Source organism: Cinclus cinclus, chromosome 24, assembly GCF_963662255.1.
Source record: "Cinclus cinclus chromosome 24, bCinCin1.1, whole genome shotgun sequence".
NCBI classification, from domain to species: Eukaryota; Metazoa; Chordata; class Aves; order Passeriformes; family Cinclidae; genus Cinclus; species Cinclus cinclus.
This window is the reverse complement of record NC_085069.1, coordinates 5,012,450-5,034,940: the sequence shown is the minus strand read 5'-3', so window position 1 is coordinate 5,034,940 and position 22,491 is coordinate 5,012,450. Positions and strand designations below refer to the sequence as shown.

The following is a 22,491-nucleotide window of genomic DNA, read 5'->3' as shown; positions in this document are numbered from 1 at the left end:
AGCCCTGCCCCTCCCCACCCCGTGCTGGGCTGGGGGGTCAGGGGTGTTCCTGCCACTGTGCAGGGATGGGACCCGTTTGTTTTCTTTTTGTCCATATTTTTTTTCCAGCAGCTGCCGGGTGAGGCCCATCCGCCGACCACAACAGGAACCGGGGGCAGCGGGGCACAGCCCAGCCCAGCCCGGCCCGGGTTCCCTGGCAGGACCAGGGCCGAGACTCCTCTGGGGCAGGGAGATCCGCAGTCCCCGCCGGGCTGAGACCGGCCACAGCTCATCCCAGCAGTGGCAGCGGTCACACGGTGAGGTCCCCCCGCGGGTGGGGACCACGGGGCCCCTCCGCGGCCCCCGCCGGCTGCCCCGGCGCCGGACCCAGCTCCTGGGGCCGGTGGCAGCAGCCGGGCCGGGCCGGGGGCCCCTTGCGCAGGAGGTGGGCGAGCTCGGCCAGGCTGAGCAGCGCCGAGACCAGCCCCACCACGAAGTAGAAGTGGATGAAGACTGTTTTCTCGGTGGGGCGGGAGACGAAGCAGTCGACGCGGTGCGGGCAGGGCCGGCGGCGGCACACGAAGAGCGGCTGCACCCTGAAGCCGTAGAGCAGCGCCTGGCCCAGCAGGAAGCCCAGCTCGGCGGCGATCCGGGCCACCACGCTGCCCACATAGAAGGGCTGGAGGCGGCGGGCGCGCTGGCCGGGAGCCCCCCCGCGCCCCGGCTTGGCCGCCTGGTGCACGGCGAAGATGACGAAGAGGGCGGCGGGAGCGGAGAGAACAACGACGTGGAAGACGAGGAAGCGATAGTGGGAGATGGGGAAGGCGGCGTCGTAGCACACGGGTTTGCAGCCCGGCTGTTGGGTGTTACACACGAACTCCTCCTGTTCGTCCTCGAAGACGTCGCTGCCCACGGTGGCCAGGACCAGGATGCGGAAGAGGAGCATCACCACCAGCCAGAAGCGGCCCACCATGGGCGAGTGCTCCTGCACGGCGTCCAGCAGCGAGCTCAGGAAGCCCCACTCGCCCATAGCCGTGCTGCGGGAGCGGGGTCAGCGCTGGGGGGATGCAGGGCCCGCCAGGTCGGACCCCGGCGGCAGCACGGCCCCTCCAGCTCTTCATCCTCCCGCCATTCCCAAGCGCACCACGGCTCACGGGAGGATGCCCAGGCACTGCCAGCCCAGCTCAGCCCTATCAGGAGTGTCCCCAGGCAGCCGCTGTGCCCAGGACTCGCTCCCGCAGGGATGGGTCCAAAGATACCGACAGGGGCAGGACCAGCAGATTCCCCATCCCTTTTCCCCCTCCACAGCTCGGCCTGGCAGAGCTGTGACCCCCCACAACAGCCCCGTACCTGCGGAGGCTGCAGTCCGCGGTGTGCCAGTGCTGCTGGCTCCGGCTGTCCAGGGCTGTCCCGGACTGTCCAGTCTCTTTGTCCAGCTGGGATGGGATAATGGTCCCACAGCCACGCCTGGAGTCCTTTTAAAGGGACAGGCGCAGGGGCGCCTGGAGGGAGGGAAGGGCTCAGCACTGCTGGTAGGGCTCAAGGACAAAAGCTGCCCTGCCCAGGTCCAGCAGCTGCCCAGAGCATAGGTTGGGAGAGGGGTGGTGGCCCTCCCAGTGCAGAAATGCCCCCAAGCTTTGTCACTCCCAAACGCACAAGACCTCAGGGCCCCCAGAAGCCCCCCACCCCGTGCTGGCATCACCCCCCTGACCCACCAGAGCCTGGGTACACCCAGCCCTGATGCCACAGCTCCAGCTCTGCAGTGCCTGGGGGATGCTCACGGCTGGCACTGGCCCTCTCTGCCCCAGAACGCTGTGCCAGGGCTGTTGGGGGTCCCATGGATATTCCCAGGCTGTTCCCAGCTCTGGCACATGTAGACTAATCCCTACAAAATCCTATGTGGCACGGCCAGGGCTCCTGCCAGCCCGTGCCCAGTGCTGACAGCATCAAATCCCCTTCCCAGTAAAAGGAGCAGAGCCCTGGACAACACAGATCGCCCCCCCCCCCCCCCCCCGGGATGTACAATGCCCAGGCTGGGGCAGTGCCTGATGCTCCAGAGCCAGCACCCTATCTAAGGTTTTGGGATGGGAAACATCTGGTACAGACTCTGTGGTCCACTCTTGTTCCCAGAGCTCTATATCCACATTAGGGTGATGCCAAGGCTCTGAGAGCAGCCCCACAACCCACCCGTGGCTCGGTCCTGGGTCGTGCTCTGCAGCAAGAGGAGCTGTAAATAGCCCAGCCCTCGGAGGGGACGCGCTGGAGACGCTCTCCAGAGCCAGTGGAAAATCTGACAGTGCTTTCCACACTTGACTGGGTTCCAGCAAAGCACAGATAGCACAGGGGGCCCTGGGGTTTCATGGAATCATGGAATGGTTTGATGGGAAGGGAGCTTAAGGCTCATCCAGTACCATCCCCTTCCATAGGCAGGGACACCTCTCGCAAGACCAGGTTGCTCCAATTTGGCCTTAAACACTTCCAGGGATGGGGCAACCACAGCTGCTCTGGGCAAGCAGCTCCCCCCGTGCTGGGGACCACAGGGGTATTCACAAGAATTGAGCTGTGGAGCCACAGTGGCCACAGGCAGTGGGGAAGTGGCCAACCAGCCCAGCACGCCCCAGAGTTTGTGCCAAGTCCTCTGCTCTGACAGAGAGAGGGCTTTGCACAAGCTCCGCAGTTGTTATTTCCCTAAAAACACACAAATTCAGTGAAATAACAAAATAAGAAAAAACATTTTTTATTAGACAATACTTAAACGAACAAACGCAGGACAACAAAAAAAACACAGAAAATATTTACATAGTGAAGGAATAGTGCTGGAAAAATTAATCCAGCTCACCTGTGTTGGGTGGTGGAATTAAAAATTAATGGATTTTAGTACTAGAAGATATTTCAAGATGGATGGATAAATTTTAAAGGGTTTGGTATGTTCTAAAGTCAACTTTAACACTAAAATAACCACAAAGTGTCAAATAATGGGGAAGAGGGAAGTGTGGCAGCACTTGCTGGGCACGTGGCTCCAGTGTTCACCAAAATGGGGATGTTCCTGTTTAAACAAATCTAACTTATTTAAAACCAAGAAAACACGAGCTGTGTTCACCTGTAATGAACATTTTTGGAGCGGATCACTTTTCGTGAAGATTTCCTAGGGTGAGGTGGTCTTTGGTGGGAGCTCTGGAGTGTTGCTGAAGGCTTGTTGTGGAGTTTAAAATTTTCCTAAAAACTTAAAATAAGTCATCCTCAGAGGACTCCTCCAGGTACTGGACAGGTTTTTTGAGGCGGCCAGGCCTGGCACGGGGCTGAACTACAGGGCTTTTGTCACCAGAGTCAACGGTGAAGGTGTTGTCCTGTAGCTTGGATTTCTGTAAGGAAAGCGGGAAAGGAATCATGGATCTGAGCAGGGAACACAATGAGCACCGCATGCCCGCTGTGCCATGGGCATGGTGAGTGTTTGAGGTGGGAGCAGACCAAGGATCTGGGGTGTCTGACCCTTACAAGGTCTTATCCAGGTTCTTATCCCAGAGCACCCAGGCTCCCCAGGGAATGGTCACAGCCCCCAGGCTGGCAATGCTGCCAGGCACATGGTGGGATTGCTGGGGTGTCTGTGCAGGGCTGAGAGTTGGACCCTGTGATCCCTGTAGGTCCCTTCCAGCTCAGAATATTCCATGATTCTAGGACCCCACTCCCCACACTCAGGCAGAGATTCAACCTCCACCAGCTTTTCCTGCCAGGAGAACCCACCCCATGCTCTGCAGTTCCCTGGGTGCTGATGGCATTGTACAAACCTTTGATGCAACAGATTTGGCAGGCTTGGAGCCAAAATCCGAATCAGAATCCGAATCCAAACAGCTTGGCTGCCTCTTCATAACCTTCCTCCCCTTGGCATTGTCATCCTCGGCGTGCAGGGGTCCCTCCTTCGCCGCTGGCTTGGGTTTGGGTGCAGCCTTTTTCTTGGCCAGGATATCCATGATGGAGGGCTGGTTGTCTGGAACAGAACACGCCGTTAAATCCCTGTTTCGCTCCTCTCTCGTTCCCAGTTTGGGAATTACTTCCAACAGAAACAGGCTCTGCGCTGCCGCAGGGTCAGTGCACAGGTCGTCTCTGTTTGAAGCTGGGTTTTCTAGAAAGATCCCTCTTCCACAGATGGTGAGGAATGAGGTTGTTTATCTGCTCAGTTCCGCTACATTTAGAGGATCAAATTAAAGCATCCCCAAAGCAATTTACAGACTATTTCAGAAGGAAAAGTCCTGATCTCTCAAGGCTCCATAACCCATCTCAGACCTTCAAAATCCTGCACAGGGAGGGAGGAATTTCCCAAACATTCACTCATTCCTTCTTACCTATATTTTCACTTTTTAAAAGAGCATCTTGAAGCACAACTTCCAGTTCAGCTCATTTCAGACCATTTCTAAGTGATAACATGCTTTCTCAATTTAGGAGTGGAAGTAACACTATTTTCCTGCTGGGATCAACACCAAGTTGATTCAATTTGGAATACACAAAACAGTGTCAAAGTGTGGCAGTTGAGTTAAAAAAACCCTGAGTCAAATGCTGGATATGGATGAGATGGATCCAGCACTGAATAGATCAAACTACCCCCAAAACCTTGCCTGACCAAGGCAGCTTTCTTCCAAAAAAGACACAAAGTAGGACATTGACTGCAAGACACAAATTCCACTCAGATTATCTTTGCCAAGTATTACATAGCACTGTAGGAAGCATTCACTTTTCCTGTTCCCAAACTAAAATTCCCTCCCTCTAAGCATGTCCAACATGAACTAGAACATGCTATGTTTGGAAACAGACCTCAAACATGACAACCAGAGAACCTCTGCCACAAACCTCAGATCTTTGCTGAAATGCAAACTCCAGTTGCCCAGGCCCTGGAACGCCAAGCGAAATCACTCGGACTGTTTCCCAGAGGAATTATAGTTGTTCTCTAGAACTGATGTTGCTGAGCTGCCCTTACTTACCCTTGGTGGCTCCAGCCTTCTTGGCTGCAGCAGGTTTTTTGGACATGGCCTTGGTGCTCGGCACTGGGACGGATGGAGCTGTGGGAGCCTGGCTCACCTTGTCCTCAGGGACATCTTGGGCTGGAATGGGATGAGGAAAGCACAAAGTCAGCCTGAAACAGCAAAGTTATGCCCTATGCTCTTCCCTGGGCACTGCTAAGGGATTATAGAGCATTCCACGTGGTTTAGAGGTCTCACACTCACCGGGGACAGCACTTGGCACTGCCTTTTGCTTGGGAGCTTTTACTGCTTTTTCAGTGGTTTCCCTGGAAAACAAACCCTTAAGTTTTTAATTCAGTTTAAGATGCACTAAATAGGGGCATTAAAAAAAATCACTTTTCATTTCTGTGTAGCATTAAGCACAACTAATTTCTAGTGATTATGGATAAAATACTCACTTGGGAGCAGGTTTGGGCTTGGGAGGAGCCTTTTTCTTAGAGTTTGTGTCCGATTCAGAGTTGCCTTCACTGTCACCCAGGAATTCAGACTCCTCATCTGAGCTGGAGGGATTTGACTCCAAAATGACAATGGGCTTGACTTTGGCTAATGGAATGACACAGATGTGTTATTTTACAAATTTGGCAATATGCAGCTCTGTTCCTTTTTCAATATTTTAGCTACAGTTATTAAAGATCTGACTAAAACAAACAGATGCTGAGATTGCCAGGGAGAAGACTCCAAATGATAAGTGTGTTCTGTCATTTGGAGTCTTCCAACCTCACCCACAACACATTTAATTTGCCAAGACAGTTGTGTAATTAAACCCAATAGTCATATTTCTCTAGTTGCCCATTTCTGCTTTTACTTGAAAATATCCACAAATGGTAGAAATATTTAATGGTTTCAGACAGTAAAATAAAGAAGCCTTTTGAAGATGAATTCTAAATGTGATCTGAGGCTCTGGGAGGTCCCTAAATAGTCTGTTTAATCTCCTCCACAAGGAAGACCATTCTTCTCCTGCATCCATGTCCTCACTCACCTGCTGCCTGGCGAACCACTCGCTCTCTTTGAGGAAGTGGTTCAAAATCAGACTCTGAATCAGACTCCGAGTCAGACCAAGGGTTTCGTTTCTTGGTTTTCTTCAATGGCTTGAAAGGCAGAGTGGCCTGTCTCTTAGCTCCTGAAAAATATTGGGAGGCAGGATGAGCCAGCAAACTTCCATGTGAAGTTCAGGCTCAGCAGTTCAAGCTCAGCTAAGAAAGACACTGAATTCAGAGGATTCTGGCTTAAACAAAGAGAAATAAGAATCTGTCCTGCCTGCCTGTTATCCAGGATTGCTTTCTCACCTAGTTTTTCCAAAAATACTGATCCTAGGTGTTGCTCACCACCTTCAGGAAGAGGTCAGATAACCAAACTGACAACCCTTTTCTCTTTTCCTTGTAGGGAATAACATCAAAGTATTTACCTTGCTCAGTCTTCACCTTCTGTGCTAATCTCTGCTTCAGGCCTGCAGATTCCTTCTCTCCAGATGTGTTTTCATCCTGATTCTCATCAAATTCAGTTTTTTCACTCTGCAGATGCAAGCAGATACCAAACAGTGAGTCACACAGAGAAGAGGCACACGGGGTAATGGAGGAAGGAGCTGCTTATTTTAGCCATGTAAAAGTTAGTAATACAAGAAACCTGAGTCTGTGAAATAAGCTCTGTATAGAACTGATTACAGACAGGATCTGTAAATTGGACAGGATCTGCCCCCAAATCAGGTGACTTAAAAGGCAAAATCCAACATGAACAAAAACAGGAACTCTGGCCCCACACCTGAGTACTCTGGTTCTGCTGCTGTGTGCTGGCTCTGGGGGGGATGGGGATGCAGGACTGGACAGGGTGGGATAAAAACAAAAGCAAAAGTTATCTGGAAAAACTGTTGGGTGGAATCATGTGGAGGAAAAGAGTGACCTGTGTGGCTTCCAGGGCCAAACAGGTGAGGGGATGGGTTGTATCTCTGTTGGAAATGGCTGAACGGCACAATTTCAACTAGTCCTATAAAAAGAGTTCAATCTTTTTTATCTCCTTGATACAGAGAACAATGATGGCATTAAGTGGGTGAAAGCATTGCTAGGAATGCAAAGGCTGTTCTGGAGAAGGGAATGTACTGGCTGTGCTTCCTGCCTGCTAGAGGGTTTATCAAATTCCAAAGACACCTGGAACAACCTTACTTGCATCCGCCCCCTTTTCTGAGCTAGCAGCCCATCTCTGGCACTGCAATGTGCCAAAAATTGCCCTCTAAGCCATCTCCTGATATGCGAGTCTGTTCTCCTTCAGACGGAGACACCTCTATTGCCAGTGTTACCCAAATCCTGAGGTCCTGTCCCTCTCCCTGAACAATTGCTTCAGCAGGACAAGTCCAGCTAACAAAGACTCACATTTCTTTAGGACTGTATTGAAGAGGATGCAAAGGAAGGTAAGAGCATTTGGAATGTTCCCTTTTACCTTTACTTTCTTTTTAGTTTTCTTCTCTGCCTCTGCCTTCATCTCAGCAGTGATCCGAGGAACAACCCTGATACCATGAGGGGATGGCATTACTTCTGCCAGCTGGGCTTTCTTCACCTTTGCTTTTCCTCCTTTCACCTTCAATGGTTTGCCAACAATACCTGCACTCTCATCCTGTGCTTGCTTGGCCTCCACTACCTGCAGAGGGGAGCATAAAATAACACCAAAAAATACAAAAGTCAATAAAGGGCTGGTGGGTAAGACGAGGGAGTTGATTGTCTGCACTGAGCATCGACATACATCGAGTTCTTCAACGAAGGCAGCAAGGTCTTCCTTCCAAAGGTCAGAGGCACTCTTGCACTTAAGGTTTTCCAGCTCCTTTTCCTAAAGGGAATCACATAATCATTAGTAACACATTTCAATCCACCAGCCAAAAATAAACTATATAATACATAATATATATAAATATAATGCTTTTATAACAAAAGGAAGACACTTTCTTTGTTATCCCTCTGCTTGCAGAGCTCATCTTTCTTCTCCTTGGTCAGATACCACAGGGGCATGTTCAGCAGGTAGTTGAAGTCTGGGCCAGAGGCTGCAGCTGGTTCTTTGTCATTCTCTTCCTCCTCCTCCTCCTCTTCATCCTAAATGTGGATTTGAAACAAACATAGTCAAGAAAAACCCTGACATACATGGGTAGGGCTACTGATCAAACACAGAAGCTCTTGAATCCTGCTAGTTGAAAAGCAACTTGTGCCTCTCTAAGGATTATGAAGCCTCAGAGTTCAGGGCCAGTTTGGGCATATTCAGAGGATGACAGAGGCATTACCTTGTTTTGAGCCTCCTTCCAAGCCTTCACTGGATCAGATTCATACCCTCTCTGGATAAGAACTTGAATCAGCTCTTTCTTGGGTTTGTTTTCTGCAAACAGACATTTCAGGATTGTCACTCAGTGCTCACTAGCAGTTACTGTTAGGAGCGACAGATGAGCTTTTCAGTTTGGATCCTCTGGTTGTAGCTGCTCAGCATCCTACAGAGCTCCAAACCAGCCTTTCCACATCACAGCTGGGACATGTGGAAGAGCCTGAACACCTGAAAAACTCCGACTTAGCAGGTGATTTGTCAGGAAGCATTACTCCTGTATCAGTCAAACCAATGTTAATATTATTCTTTGTTTCCATACATGCATTTCCGCTGCTTTAAGTAGTTTTTGAACTTGGGAAAAAAAGATATGATGGTATAAAACAGGTTTCATCATGACAGGCAGGTGTAAAAAAACCCCTTGATAATGTGGTGTAGCTTGCACCTCATTAGACATCACTCGGGAAATTTATGCTCTAAGTGCTCAGCCACTGGAAATGGTTCAGCTGGAATTTGCTCCTTTTCAAGGTATCAGAAGCCCTCAACCATGAGACACAAATACAAATGAAACCAGCTCTGGCAGCCTTGGAACTACTTATTACAAAAACCCAAGAAAATGCATTTCAGGGGAATTATTTCTCTTCCTGAGTTCAGTCAGACAGACTCGGGCTGCTGGGATTATTGGGCTGCCTTCAGACACAAACCACAAAGCATCTTATGACACGTTGTCTGGCCGCATCCTCCGTGAAGGCAGCGGAACACAGCCCAGCTTTTACACTGAGGGGAAAAAGTTGATTGAAAAACGGGTGTGTTGGGAACAAAGATCTGCTTCTTTTCCTAGCTCATGATTCTCAGATGCTGCTCCTTGAGTATCATCTAAGTTTGAACCCCCAGACCACCGAGAACGTGATTTGGAGTATTTTTGCAGAGGTTTACAAAGATAATGGAGGGAGATACAGATCCTTTAGAATGCATTTAACTAAACCCACAAGTAATTAACTCTTACTCGTACTATGTCAGAAAGAAATGGGAATTATTGCTAAACTATTAAAAATAACTCTCAAAAATTCCCAAACACTGAGCAGGAAAGCTAAGTATCCCATTGTCATTATTATGTGCATAATACACAGACCAAGGATACTCTGAAGCATTTTCCTCTTAGATGTCACCCGAACAGAGATAAGCCCTGGTGTGGTTTGTAAGAGCCAGCCTGGGGCTGAGGGGGTGCTGACAGAGCTTAAGAGATCACCCAGTTCTACCAGTAACAATCCCAGTCACCAAGAACAACGTACCGATCACAATTTTGCCATCTATTTTCTCCAGGATGAAGCGAGCCTGGTTGCTCAGCTTTGCAGACTCAGCACCCAGCATCCCAATAAGCCATTCCTTCCTCAAATTGTAATATCGGAGCCGGAGTTCAAAGAACTCCTTAAGAATATCCTGGGGAGAGTCGTATTTCTTGAGAAAGCCAACATGGTCAAAAAGAACCTGGAGGAAAATGAAAGAACATGGGTGTTGTGATGATAAAACTGATTCCAAACCCACTGAAAGTTACCTGGAACCCAGGTGTGACAGTACCACTGCATTATCAGCCAACAAATTATCAGATCTCAGTGTTGTACTTCAGTTGGTAAGCACAGCAGAAGAGACAATATTAGAATTTTACTGCTCCTGAATACACACAGTAGAGTTAAGGTTGCTTGAATTTTAGAGCTCTGTGCAGGACAAACATCTTGCAAAGCTTCACACACTGTCAGGAACCAGACATTCGGTGCCCCTGCTGCTGGCTCAAAGAGCTCTGCCAACTGTGATTTCAGATCATTTTGCCTCCTTCAGGCAAACCATCCACTCTGGGCCCACTCCTAAGCCAGGCTCTTGACCTTTGAAAGCTGATTTAAAACCAGTAACAGCAGAAAAATCGAAGTGAATATGTTACTGCCAAAGAGGATTTTTGTTTCACGCAATGACCGCAGCTGTCCACAGAGTCTGAGTTAAACCAAGAAATTCCTTCAGCAAAATCTGTCACGTACCATGGAGTTGCATGTTAAACTTGTTTGGAGTTTGAAGACCTTATGAAGCCCCACAGCTTCAGCTTCTGCCAGTTTATCTTCAGCCATCTTCACCACGAACCTCACTGTGGTGTCTGTGTGATATTCTTTGTAGTCTGTGATTAGAGGAGGGGTCTTCTCAGTCCCATTCAACATTGGCTCCAGAACCTGCTCTTTATATGTCTGAGGAAAGAAACAGAGTCAGACCCAAACCCCACTACTCACTTTTTGCTTTAAAGAGCAAACTATACATTCCCAGAGCAGATTCTCTGTTTATTACCTGTGTCCATGTTCTGACAGGCAGCTCAGTGATCTCGATGGTTGTAGAATCAAGGATGGATACTTCACCACTTATCACATACTGATTAGGCCCCAGCTCGTCTATGGTGCCTTTGAAATTCTTGTAACTGGGAAGCTGAGGAGAAAAAACACTGGATTCAGCTTTATGTGATGCCTCTTTGTTTAAGCATGCCCATAAAATGCTCACTATGAGCTCAATAAACTAAAAAAGAAGACATTATTTTTTAAATTATATTATTTACCATTGGCAGTGGCTCTTCTCCATCCATCAGCCGACGGATATTGTTCACAACTTCCCTGATATCAAAGTTGGGGATCTTACAGGCCCAGCCAGTACCAATCCCTTCAGCCCCATTGACCAGCACCATTGGAATGATGGGCATGTACCACTCTGGCTCCACACGCTGATTGTCGTCATAGAGGAACCTCAGGATGTTGTCATCCATTGGTGGGAACACCAAACGTGCCAGGGGACTGGAACAGAGACGGCAATTTAAGCCCAAATTCTTGTTACAGAACATGACCACTGTGCAAAAAGAAACCTCCCTAATTTTTATTATCCCAACCAAATTTTTCCCTTTGGTTCTGCTTCCATTTCCATATTGTCTGCACTGATAGCCATGTTTCCATAATGGAATCTACCACCTGAATCTTGCTTTAATTGTTGCTACTCTGAGCATGCAAGTATTGCCTGAAGTTTTAAAGGGAAAAATCCAAATTGTTTTTCATTCTAATTCCTGTAAAATTGAGTCCTTTAAGACGGTGAGAACTCTGGAATGCTGACCTGAGCATGGTGAAGATGTATCGAGGGCTGGCAGAATCCTTCCCTCCGTGCAGCCTTGTGCCAAACTGACCGATGGGCTGGAGCAAGTTGAGGTTGTTGCTGCCCACAAAGTTCTGAGCCAAGTTAATGATGGTCATCATCAGTGCAGCCTGCAATAAAGGAGGTGCAAATCTGAACATGCAGAACGGTTCAGGTGAGGGACAAAGTAAGGCAACATTCACACAAAGAACTTAATTGACACAGAAGATAAACTCATTTGATGAAATACTGGAGGAAGCTCAAGGAAAATGTGTCCAAAGACCATCTGAAATGTTCTAGGTGACCCATGCTTATCTATTGCTGTCTACCTGCTCTGAAACCTCCAGTGAAAGATTCTGTCAGTCTCCACAGAGAACCTTGTGGTAGTGCTTAACTTGTCCTGACCCAGGCAGAAAGGTTATTAATATCTGCCTAAGTCCATCACAAATTAAGTAGGGTTTTCATGTTCCACTTTTTGAATGACTATGCTCCTATGAAGTCCAGACAGTACAGGCAGAGTGACTAATGTCAGATTAAATTGATACTGAAGAATTAATCATGGAAACAGCTGAACAGCCACTTCCCTTCCCTGTATGCACTCAGACATCTAATTCTGCTTTAGAGGCATTGTAACTCACAGCAAAAGAAGGGCTTTTTGCCTTTCCTATGTGTTTTGCACACCCAGGCAGGTTCTTACCTCACCATGATGGTATGAGGACATCTCAGCAACAGAACCAGCCAGCTGAGCAACCTTCACCTCCCTCTTATCATTTCTTTTGAAACAGGTGAACAAAACTTTCCTCTGACCTGGCTTCAAACCTGTATGAAAAAAGAAATGACCTCGTGGTTAGAACATGTGATGTGATGCACTTGGCTTCTGCTCTCTAGAGATACAAGAACTACTTATACACCTAAAGATTCTGTACCAGCTGAATAAGGTAATACTGGCAATAATATACCAGGAAATGGACAAGACATTTCATCCAAAGATGAAAAAACCTTTGGAGAAAACAGACTTCAGGATACTGACCCTGAAACCTCACCCAGGCTTCCTGGCTCTGATGTGACATCAAACACCCTTTTCCTCAGTTCTGGGAATACACCATACAGAATCAACAACTTTGAAATTACTTACCATCAACCAGTGATGGGATTGATCTCTCATTATCTGAGTTTGAGAACAGCACTAACTCCTTGTTGATGAAGTCATTGTATGTCAGGTAATCAGTGTTCTTCCCATACAGGTATTCCTAAGGAAAACAGAGAGAAGATTGCCTTAAATTTAACAGGGCCTAATCAGTTTCTTGGCTAGTTTCACTGAAATGGGAACTCCTTGTAAGACCAGCTAAATACAGCTCAAATGCTGACACCCTTTGCATGGCGAAGGGAAACACTTCCCAGGATGCATTACTTCCCCCATTTTTGGGGAAATAAAGACTTCATTTGCCTCTGCTTGAGTTATCATTTTCCTATTGATACAATAATTTCAAAGATGAGAGTTAAAAATGAAATTGACAGTTAGATAATTGACAGCAAGGCTACACTGATAAGATGAGAGAAGAAGCTGCTCTGCAAAATCTTGACACATTTTCAACGTCCTGTAATCCGGACCTGACTCACTGACTGGGCTGTGTGCAGCTCTGGCGTGCTGAGATGAAGCTGAGAACAGCCCCAGGCAGAGACTGGAAACCAGTTTCCTTATAAACATAAACCTTTTACCTCTGGCAGACCGTGCAGCTTCCGTTGTCTTCTATCCTCCATGAAATTAGTCAGCCACTCCTTTCGCTCTTCTATCTTCTTCTTGCTAAAGGCCTGGATGTTACAAAGTGAAAAGCAACTCAATTCCAGAACATTCTGTGGTGGTGCACTATTGGATCACTTGAGAAAAAAGGAAGGGATTACCCAGGAGAACAACACGCTAAACAGGCTGATTTAAGAGTTAAAAAAAAAAAACAATAAAATGTTTCTGTAGCTAAACATATAAAGAGCATAATTTCCACCACAATGAAGAAGACAGACTAGTTAGGTTTAAATTCATAGATTTTAAATATAATAACAGAAGATTGAAGCAGATTTGAGGGGAAATTAATATTTTGGGGAAAAACTTGATTTTTTTTTGCATTGCCTAACAACTCTAAAAATTTAAGAATCAAAGACCAATTAAGGTGAAGTTCACAGAAGCGAGGAATGTTTTAATCCAGCATTTTGCACGGGGGGGAGGAAGGGGAGATCCGACTTGGAGAGAACTGCAGCAGAATACACAGAAAAATGTTCAAGGAATATTTACTATACTGTCTGAAAATGTCAATTGGTTTGTAGTTATTAGCTTGTACCGAGCTATATTTAAAACCCATCATTAAAAGGGTACTCTTGCCCTGAGGTTGAGGGGCAGATTCGCTGCTCCTGGTTCAACTAAAGCTGTAGCCCTGGTAACAGAGAGATTGTCTCCAGCCCAAAGGCCTCAAAGAGCATTTTAAGAGAAAACACAGAGCACTCTACAAGGTGAAATACCAAAGGTAGGAAGTCAGCAATTAAATCAAGTATTAGTTACCAGGGTGATCGCAGCATCATCTTCAGGCCCAGAATATTTGAAGCCAATTCGGTGTTTTGCCATATCTGCAAAGTATTCTTTGGCCTCCTTTGACGTGCTGGTACCCAAACCTGCAAGGACAGGAAAGTTAATCCTTATGACTTTTTGCCTAAATTAAGTTCCAATTCAAAAAAATATTTTGCTATGCCCAGTTCTTGAGATGCATCAAATGAACATGCAGTGTGAAGGTGACTTCATGAAAACTTAAGTTACTTCAAAACAAGATGTATCACAAAAGTCATAAGAATTACAATTAATGTGGCATGTAGTAGTTTTGAATTTTGTCTGTAATTACTGTAGATATCTGCAGTCTAATTGGAACATCACAGGAGGGAAGAGACTTGGAGGACATCCAGTCCAAATCTTTTCTGCAAAGCAGGATTGACTGCACCAAATCATCAGTGCTCTGACTTGGATCAGTTTCACTGTATTAAGGTTTTACAAACCTTTGTAGTACTTGATTTTCCATGAGTTGTAGTTCTGTGTACTGGTTTTCCATTCTTCAAACTCAGGAATGCTGTAGAATGCAATTTCTTCTTTGTTTTTAGAGGCCTAGGGTGGACAAAAATTTTAACTGTGAAATGAAAGGCATTTTTGGACAATGGATTCTCAGTCATTCACCTCATGCTCCCCCCAGAACCCTCACCTTTATGATGGGAGTAATGAATTCCTCCAAAAAATTATGTCTTAGAAGAGATGGCCAATTGTGATGGATGAAGTTAATCAGCAAACCTTTGATGTGTGATCCATCCTGATCCTGAATTATAAAAGAAAAAAAAACAAGCCATATTTTATCATGGAATGATGGAAATTACAATTGTTGGCTTAATAGTAAATGACACTGTAATTACAGCTAACTGACCCTATTAACTTTCACCTGTAAAAGGTGGCCATGTGTTAATTGCTGAAAATTAAGATACACAGAAAAGGTAGATTCTTGGTGAAAAAAGGTGTCAGGGACTGGTCAAGGACTTTGAATCAGCAGACTGGAAAGGGAGTGTTTAGCTGTTCAATGTAACTCACCATTTTACTTTTTGTGGTTGAAAAGTCATTATGACCCACAAAAATATAAAATGGAAAAAGAAACACAGAGAATTGGGTACAACAATAGCAGCAGTTGGAGAAATATTTTCTTCCTATCTCTTTATTTAAATACTAACTGTTATCCTCTCCCAACCTTCAATTTTAGTGAACCTAACCTGATCTGTCATGATCATAATCTTTCCATAGCGAAGACTTTTTAAAGATTCTTGATCTTCATAGTTCTTTTTATATTGCAAACCCACAATCTTGATGATGTTGTTGATTTCAGCATTTTCCATAATCTGAAAGAGATCACAGAATGAAAACTTGTCTTTTACACTCAAAATGTAGCTCAAGAAAGTATTATCCATAAGTGAATCATTGGCTGAGTTCTGTTCTGCCAGTGTTTTTTTGCTGTTTAGAAACTTGTAATTTCTAATGGTAAATTAGTCTACATAATTCCAAACATTTTCCAATCTGCAACATGAACATTATCCCCTCAGGCAAATCACTGAACATGACTTAATCAATATTCCAACTTAACCAGTGAGGCACTGAGGGAAGACTCAGGTGTTTAAGATACTGCTCCTTGGAGTTCCAGTGCTCCAGGTGCAGCTGCACCGAGTCATTGCACAAATCACACCACACCTTCCAACACGTAACTGTAACCATTTTCCAACCGACCTGCTTATGAGAAGCTTCCCTGACATTGAGGATTTTCCCACGAAGAGGAAATACTCCATATTTGTCTCTACCAACCACTCCCAGACCAGAGACGGCCAGAGTTTTGGCTGAGTCTCCCTCAGTCAGGATCAGTGTACAATCTAGAGAATTCTTGCTGCCTAAAAAGAAGAAATTCGAGTCAGTTTTCTACTTAAGAAATAAAATCCAAGGCTGCACATTCACGACTGAACAAGTATAAATAATCTTTTAACGCAGTTTTTTTGGCACTGCACACAGTAAATGGGGATAATCATAGTAAATGGGACTGCAAAATGGGAGTAAAACTATAATGACCGGTTTTGTCTTCCCACTTTTCCTTAGGAGACAAATCTTTTGTTTAACAGACAAGTTTTAACTGTTTTTGAATGAATTGGTTACAAAGGATGTCAAACACTTACCAGCATCGTTGGCATCATCCAGTTTAGGAACACCCTTAATCTTGGAGTGTTTCACAGCTGAACATTTCTTATTCAGCTGGTTCTGAGCTTTAAATTTTACCCAATTTAGGATACTTTCAACAATGCCACAGCCAATTGCCTGCAATACAAAACCCAATCCAAAGTTGTGGGAAAAGCTTCAACAATGCCAGGAACTTTTGTTACATATTTTTTACAGACATCTTGACTGCCCGTGTATATCAGGACTTACACCTTTAATGAATTTTTCACTCAGTTTACAGGTAGAGCCGAAGTTCTTTGCCTGCAGAGTCATGTTCTCCTTAGTCTGAGAGTCAAAGGTTGGGTTTTCAATTAAGGCATTCACAAAAATCCACATGTGGTTCTTCACCTGTAGTTAAATACAACAAGGATCACACACTGTACAGGCTCAGCTCACTTGTCAATCACTCAGTGAGAGAACACACAGTACTGTAGGGTTTGGAATTTTCATAGATATTTTTGTTAATTTTGAACAGCTAATGAACACTCATGAATCGTGTTAGATGATTTGGGATGTCAAGGAATTGGCATCTCTCCATCTCAGTAGGTGTTATCTAACAGATACTGAGGTTTAGTGCATCCACACTGACTTACAGTGACTACAAAAACATTGCACAAGCAAAGGGAAGTGAATTGGCTCAAACTGGACAATATGAGACTTCCATAATTAGCAATCTTACATGTATTGTCTGTACAATGGAAATGTGTCATTAATTAATGCAGTTATGCATTAAGCTGAAGTGACAATCTGCAGTAATCAAGTTGTGTTTCCCACGTGGAAAATTCTGACATTTTACCTGGAAAGGCTTCACTCCAACTCCATTTTTGTTCTTCTTTTTCACAACATCAATGAGTTTGGTCACAAGCTGGTCAGCCACATAATCAACATGTCTGCCACCCTGAGGAAAATGGGACAAGAACCTGGGACTGAGGCCACTAAAATCTACAAAACTATAAATACCTATTTAAAACTTTAAGCACATTCTTTTCAACATTAAATGATTTTTCATTATCATATGTACACTTACAAATAGTCAAGAATATTAATGTTGAAGAACATGTCACTAGCTTGACTAAACACACTAAAGAGTTACCTTTGTGGTGGCAATGCTGTTAACAAAGCTGACTTGCTGGAAGCCTTTTTCACTCAAAGTCAAGCACACTTCCCATCGGGAATTGACTTCCTCATGGATAACTTTGAGTGCATTCCCAGTTTCATCGACCTTATCCTTCAGATAGAGGTCCACATAGCTGCGGAATCCTTTCACCTGCACACGGATGAGAGCAGACAACTGGTTGATAACAGCTCCTATAAATACTTAATTCACATCCTCCTTCAAAGCAGGTGCAGAAATCTCTCTTCTGCATGTGTTCCTTTGCTCTGTGTAATGACAGGAACGGCCTCAACAGAATCTTACTGGTTATATGGTGCAAAAAAAAAAAAAAAAAAAGCAGATATTTGTCTTTTTTTTCAATGCTCACTTACAGGCAGCCTCTGTCCATTCAGGAAAACTTTGACATCCTTTGTGGATCCAGCAATATCATAGGCTCTTCGAGACATCAGTGCTACAATGTCCTTATCCAAAATAGTCATTTTGAATTTGGACAGATCAGGTTGGAAAGTGACACAGGTATAATCATCTCCATCAAAGTATTTCAGCTTCATTTCTCCAGCCTTCCCCATATTGTCTGTCCAGGTCTGAGGAAAGGAGCTTTGGTGAGTTGCAAGTCAAACACACACAAATCTACCTTAGCTTTTAAAAGCTGTAAGATGGTTTATGTGTTTTTAGATACCTTTAAATTAAACAACTCTGGTTAAAAACCACATTCTGATGCTGTCTGCTAATTTTATTATTCCTTTGAATTATATTTTGTGGATCAAATTTACTCTAATCACAGTGAACTGACTGCAATGTGTGCCTAGAGTTTTGAAACGAAACCTGAGGGTCTCATTTGAAAACCTCAGGTACAAACTCCCTGAAAACCTACCTGCTTGAATAGCTTTTTATATTCACGACATCCAGTTTCCACAGTAAATTTTGTGCTGAATATGTTGCACAGTTTGGCTCCATAACCATTTCTCCCCCCTGGAATTAGAAGGAACACAGACTTGTGTTATTATCTTTGTCCAATACCATCTAAAATAATCCAAGACTAACTGGAGTTGGTCAACATCAGCCCAATCCAAAGACAATTTTCAATAAGCAACAATACAAGCTCAGTACACAACTACAAACTTTGATTTAACTAGAGTTTAAGAGATTATTCAAAGACAATTTTCCTTGTTCTCACATTTGCACTGTTATTAGGATTAAACAGAACACATAGATTTGACAGATTCAGAACATCATTTTAATAGAATCACAGAATGGCTTGGAAGGGACCTTAAAGCCCATCCAGTGCCACTCTCTGCCATAGACAGGGACACCTTCCACTATCTCAGGTTGCTTCAAGCCCTCTCCAATCTGTCCTTGGACACTTCCAGGGATGCAGAAGCCACAGCTTCTCTGGGCAACCTGTGCCAGGGCCTCACCACCCTCACAGAGAGAAACATCTGTATATCTCACCTACGTTTCCCCTCTTTCAGTTTTCACACTGCATCATGGATTTCCTTCCCACCCTTTCTAGTTCAGGTCGCACACTTGGAGATGCTCAGAGATATTAGTGGATATCTGAGCCTTCCCCACCTGTGACTTTCTTCTCATTGTCATCGTAGTTGCTGGATGTCAGCAGCTGTCCAAAGATCAGAGCAGGAACATAGACCTTCTCCACTTTGTGTTCAACAACTGGGATACCTTTCCCATTGTTCCACACACTGATTGTGTTATTCTCTCTGGGGAGGGAAAGAAAAGTCTGTTTTTAAGGCTGCAAATGGCTTAGCTGTGAAAGAAGTCACCGAAAAGCTCTGGGGAAAGGCACCATTTCACCAGGAACAAATCTGTGCTCAGCAAGTGCAGCAGCTGCCAGCAGAGGGGGGACAGGCAACACAGAAACACCCAGATCTGCACATGCCGGCTCTGAAATGGACTCAACACACAAAACCCTCTGCCTGTGCTCAATCAGGATGAAAAGGGAGAGGAAGTGGAAAACAACAGCAACGAAAGAGTAGCTGTTTCCACAGTCAGCCCGCTGTAAGGGACCAGGGGACAAAGCAGAGAGAAAGGCTTTCAAAACTGGTGAAATAAACTTGGGCCATCTCAGATCAGCCCCATGGCAGAACCCTGCAGTGCCACCTCAGCTTTGCAGAACAGCTGAAGGCAACGAACAACAATGAAACCAAACTCACACATCAATTGTGACTTTAATGCACGACATGTTTTTATCCCTCTGCTTGTTGTCTGCGGCATTGACTAGAAAGGAAAGAGAATATTGTATTTTTATTACATTCTCAATCAAGCGAAAACTATGAACTATAAAGTGTTCCAGTAGAATGAACACAAAAATTCACTACAGTGTTACTAATAATCATCTCAGTGTGAAAATACTTTGCAAATTACAAAGAGGAGTACAACAAGTTATCATGGAATGGAAATGACCTCTGAATTCCTCCAGTGCAGCCATTAACATAAAAGGGGGGATTTTGGGCAGAATGAAATCAGGTTCATAATTGGATTTTTGTAAAGTTTATTTTCGTTTGTTTTCCCATGAATGGCTTGCTATTAAGTAGTGCTAATAAGTTCTTGATAATTTATGTTTAGTTCCAGTTTCTTCCATTCAACCCCCAGTAATAACCCATCACTCACTGACTCAATGGATCTGTCAGCTTACCCAGAATCTCATCAAAGATTTTGTACAAGCCAGGCACAAAGGTCACATCTCTGCAGTTGAGGCCAACACCTTCATCATAAACCCACATTTGCTGGAATAAAAAGAGAAGAAATTTGTAAATACCCAGGTACAGTCCCTCTTCTCTGTCATCCGCTTGTACAGTGGGTGTTTTGTGATTGATAAGCAGATGTTTTGTGCCTTGTGAGCAGCTGTTAATGACTCCCCGCCTGCTCCGAGGTGCTCGGGGGGCTCAGCCCCGCTCCCCCCTGCTCCTACCTGGGTGACGAGCTCCACGGAACCGATGTAGGTGTCTGGCCGGAGCAGGATGTGCTCCAGCTGCGTCTTCTTCTGGTAGATGTGCTCCACCGTGAGCTTCTTGGGGCCATCGGCCTTGTTCACACGGATGTTCTCGTCCGCGGGCTGTTGGGGGAGAGGCAGCGCCGTGAGGGGAGTGAACAAGGGCAACACGAAGGGACCAGGCCAGGGAGTGGGGGAGGATCGGGACTCGGGGGAGCGAAAAGAATCTTAGAGGAGCGGGGAATCTGGGGAGAAGGAGGGCTGAGGAAAGGGCCGAGAGAGGGGCCCGGAGAGACCCTGAAGGAGGCCCAGAGGGGGCTGCGAAGGAGCCGGTAAGACCCTGAAGAGGGACCGGGGAGAACTTGCGGGAGCTGGGGGGGAGGGGGGGCAGAGACCCCGAGGGGACGGTGTGGCGGGAGATCGCCAAGCCCCGCAGGCTCGGGGGCAGCGGTCGCAGGACGCACCCGGAGAGGCGACGGGGACTGCGAGAGCTCCATGGCGATGGCAGCGGCTGAGGCGGCGATGGCGGCACCAACGTCCCCTTCAAACCTCCCTCGTCCCGCCGAAACACGCAGCCAATCCCCGCTCTCGGCCCCCCGCGCTCCGCCAATCGCAGTGCGGGGGCGGGCACGCCGCCAGCGCTCAGCCCGCCCTCAGACAAATCAAAAACCTCTCCGCGCTTTCAAACCGGCCAGTCGGGAGGGAGAGAGACGAGATGAGCAGCAGGATTGGCCAATGGGGGAGCGAGAGTGCCGAGGCTGCCTGTTCGCCGTTGGCGGTGGGACGTCCTGGGATATACTGGGACACGCTGGGAAGACCTGGGCAGACACTGGGATACACTGGAAATCACTGAGATACACTGGAGAGACACCTTGGACACCTAGTGGGAAGGCCTCGGGAACGCACAGGAATACACTGAGCAAGACCTGACATCCCACTGGGATATACTGGAACACACTGTGTTCAGGGACCAAACCACAGACGTCACTGACATGGAGACCTGTGACAGGGTGTCCCCTCGCAGTAACTATCAACCCCAAGGGGACTGGAGCCTGCTCCCAGCCCCTCCAGTCCCTGTTCCCATTCCTCAGTGTGTTCCATCAGCCTCTTGCTGCAGCTGGCCATGGCCCTCCAGAATAAAGCATGGTGTCATAAAAAACAGCATTTTTGTATCTTTATTTCTGGGTGGTGACCCTGTTGGCTCCAGTGGGGGTGGGAGGCTGCAGGCACAGCCTAGCCTTGCCCCATGGCACAGGGATCTGTGGGATGGCAGAGCTGGGGCTGGGCATGGCACAGCCTGGCTGTGGACCTGGTGTCCCTTCGGTGCTCCAGCACAGCTCCGATAGTGCCAATGGTGCTCCCAGGGATATTCCCCAGTCACACAGAACTGGAAGAATGCCTGGAGCGTGTGGTTGGGTGTCACAGCTGTCACCACATGTGCCGGTAAGGAAAAGCCACCTCGATGCAGAGCACGGCCAGCGTCATGGAGCAATTGTGCCGGTGGCCAGCCAGCAGCCGGCCCTCGCCCAGGGCAGTGGCCATGCCCTCGGCTGTGCCAGAGCTGCGCCAGCCCTGGCAATCCCACCGGCGGGCATGGCCACCCCGGGGTGTGGAGCCGTGCCAGGCTAGCCGTTGGGGCCTGTGGGTGGGGATGGGGTGAGAGGGGCTGGGGGCACCCTGGGGCACCCCTGTTCTTTGCTCCTGCACTGCTGCAGGGAGGAAGCCAGCACAGCTCCCACACAGGGGCACCCATTCAGGACCCTGTGTCCACACTCACCAGAGGGGATCCATCAGGATGTTGCGCCCATTGAAGGAGTAGATGGGACCCTGCAGGGCAGCACCAGACTGACCCCCAAAGAGGGAGCTCCAGGACTTGGCCAGCAGCTGCCCCTGTGGGCATGAGCCGTGGCGCTGAGCCAGGGGCCAGGGGAATGCCTTTATCCCCACCATGTGTGGGCAATAACATCCTCTTGGTTCTGTCAGCTCCCCAAAAACCCTGAGCACAGCCTAGGTGCAGCAGCCCCAGAGCAGGACTGGGTGGGGGTCCCCCACCTGCTGCAATTTATGGGGGCCGTGAGGCTTTGCCACCCACAGCCCCCCAGGGACAGGGTACCTGCCTTCAGATTGACGATGGGGAGGGTCCTGTCTGTCCGCTTGACGATGGACAGCAGGTGCTGGGTGGGGGCTGACAGGAAGGCCCGGAAGGTGCCGTAGAGCCCGG

At 46.9% G+C, this 22,491-nt stretch overlaps 2 protein-coding genes across 4 annotated transcripts; both read right to left on the bottom strand.

The window, feature by feature from the left end:
* Positions 1 to 289: 289 nt before the first annotated feature.
* GJD3 (gap junction protein delta 3) lies at positions 290 to 1,009 on the bottom strand. Its single transcript, XM_062507943.1, has one exon. It carries the CDS (start codon positions 1,007 to 1,009, stop codon positions 290 to 292), a length of 720 nt encoding a protein of 239 aa, XP_062363927.1.
* Positions 1,010 to 2,752: 1,743 nt separating this feature from the next.
* Positions 2,753 to 20,767, bottom strand: TOP2A (DNA topoisomerase II alpha). 3 transcript variants are annotated; one of them, XM_062507909.1, is made up of 35 exons: positions 20,735 to 20,767; positions 20,250 to 20,393; positions 19,974 to 20,064; positions 19,492 to 19,555; positions 18,893 to 19,038; positions 18,195 to 18,292; positions 17,692 to 17,904; positions 17,300 to 17,473; positions 17,003 to 17,104; positions 16,417 to 16,554; positions 16,167 to 16,305; positions 15,730 to 15,887; positions 15,222 to 15,347; positions 14,669 to 14,779; positions 14,469 to 14,574; positions 13,984 to 14,093; positions 13,152 to 13,244; positions 12,568 to 12,682; positions 12,130 to 12,251; positions 11,415 to 11,563; positions 10,873 to 11,104; positions 10,611 to 10,745; positions 10,313 to 10,513; positions 9,575 to 9,770; positions 8,251 to 8,342; positions 7,916 to 8,065; positions 7,722 to 7,799; positions 7,422 to 7,619; positions 6,397 to 6,502; positions 5,971 to 6,111; positions 5,390 to 5,534; positions 5,190 to 5,257; positions 4,953 to 5,072; positions 3,765 to 3,964; positions 2,753 to 3,341 (listed from the first exon to the last, which is right to left on the bottom strand). In XM_062507909.1, exons 1-35 carry the CDS (start codon positions 20,765 to 20,767, stop codon positions 3,204 to 3,206), a joined length of 4,632 nt encoding a protein of 1,543 aa, XP_062363893.1. In that variant the 3' UTR covers positions 2,753 to 3,203. The 3 variants fall into 3 exon arrangements, with proteins under 3 accessions (XP_062363893.1, XP_062363891.1, XP_062363894.1); XM_062507907.1 differs by having other exon boundaries at positions 5,196 to 5,257; XM_062507910.1 differs by having other exon boundaries at positions 7,916 to 8,056.
* Between the last annotated feature and the right edge of the window lie 1,724 nt (positions 20,768 to 22,491).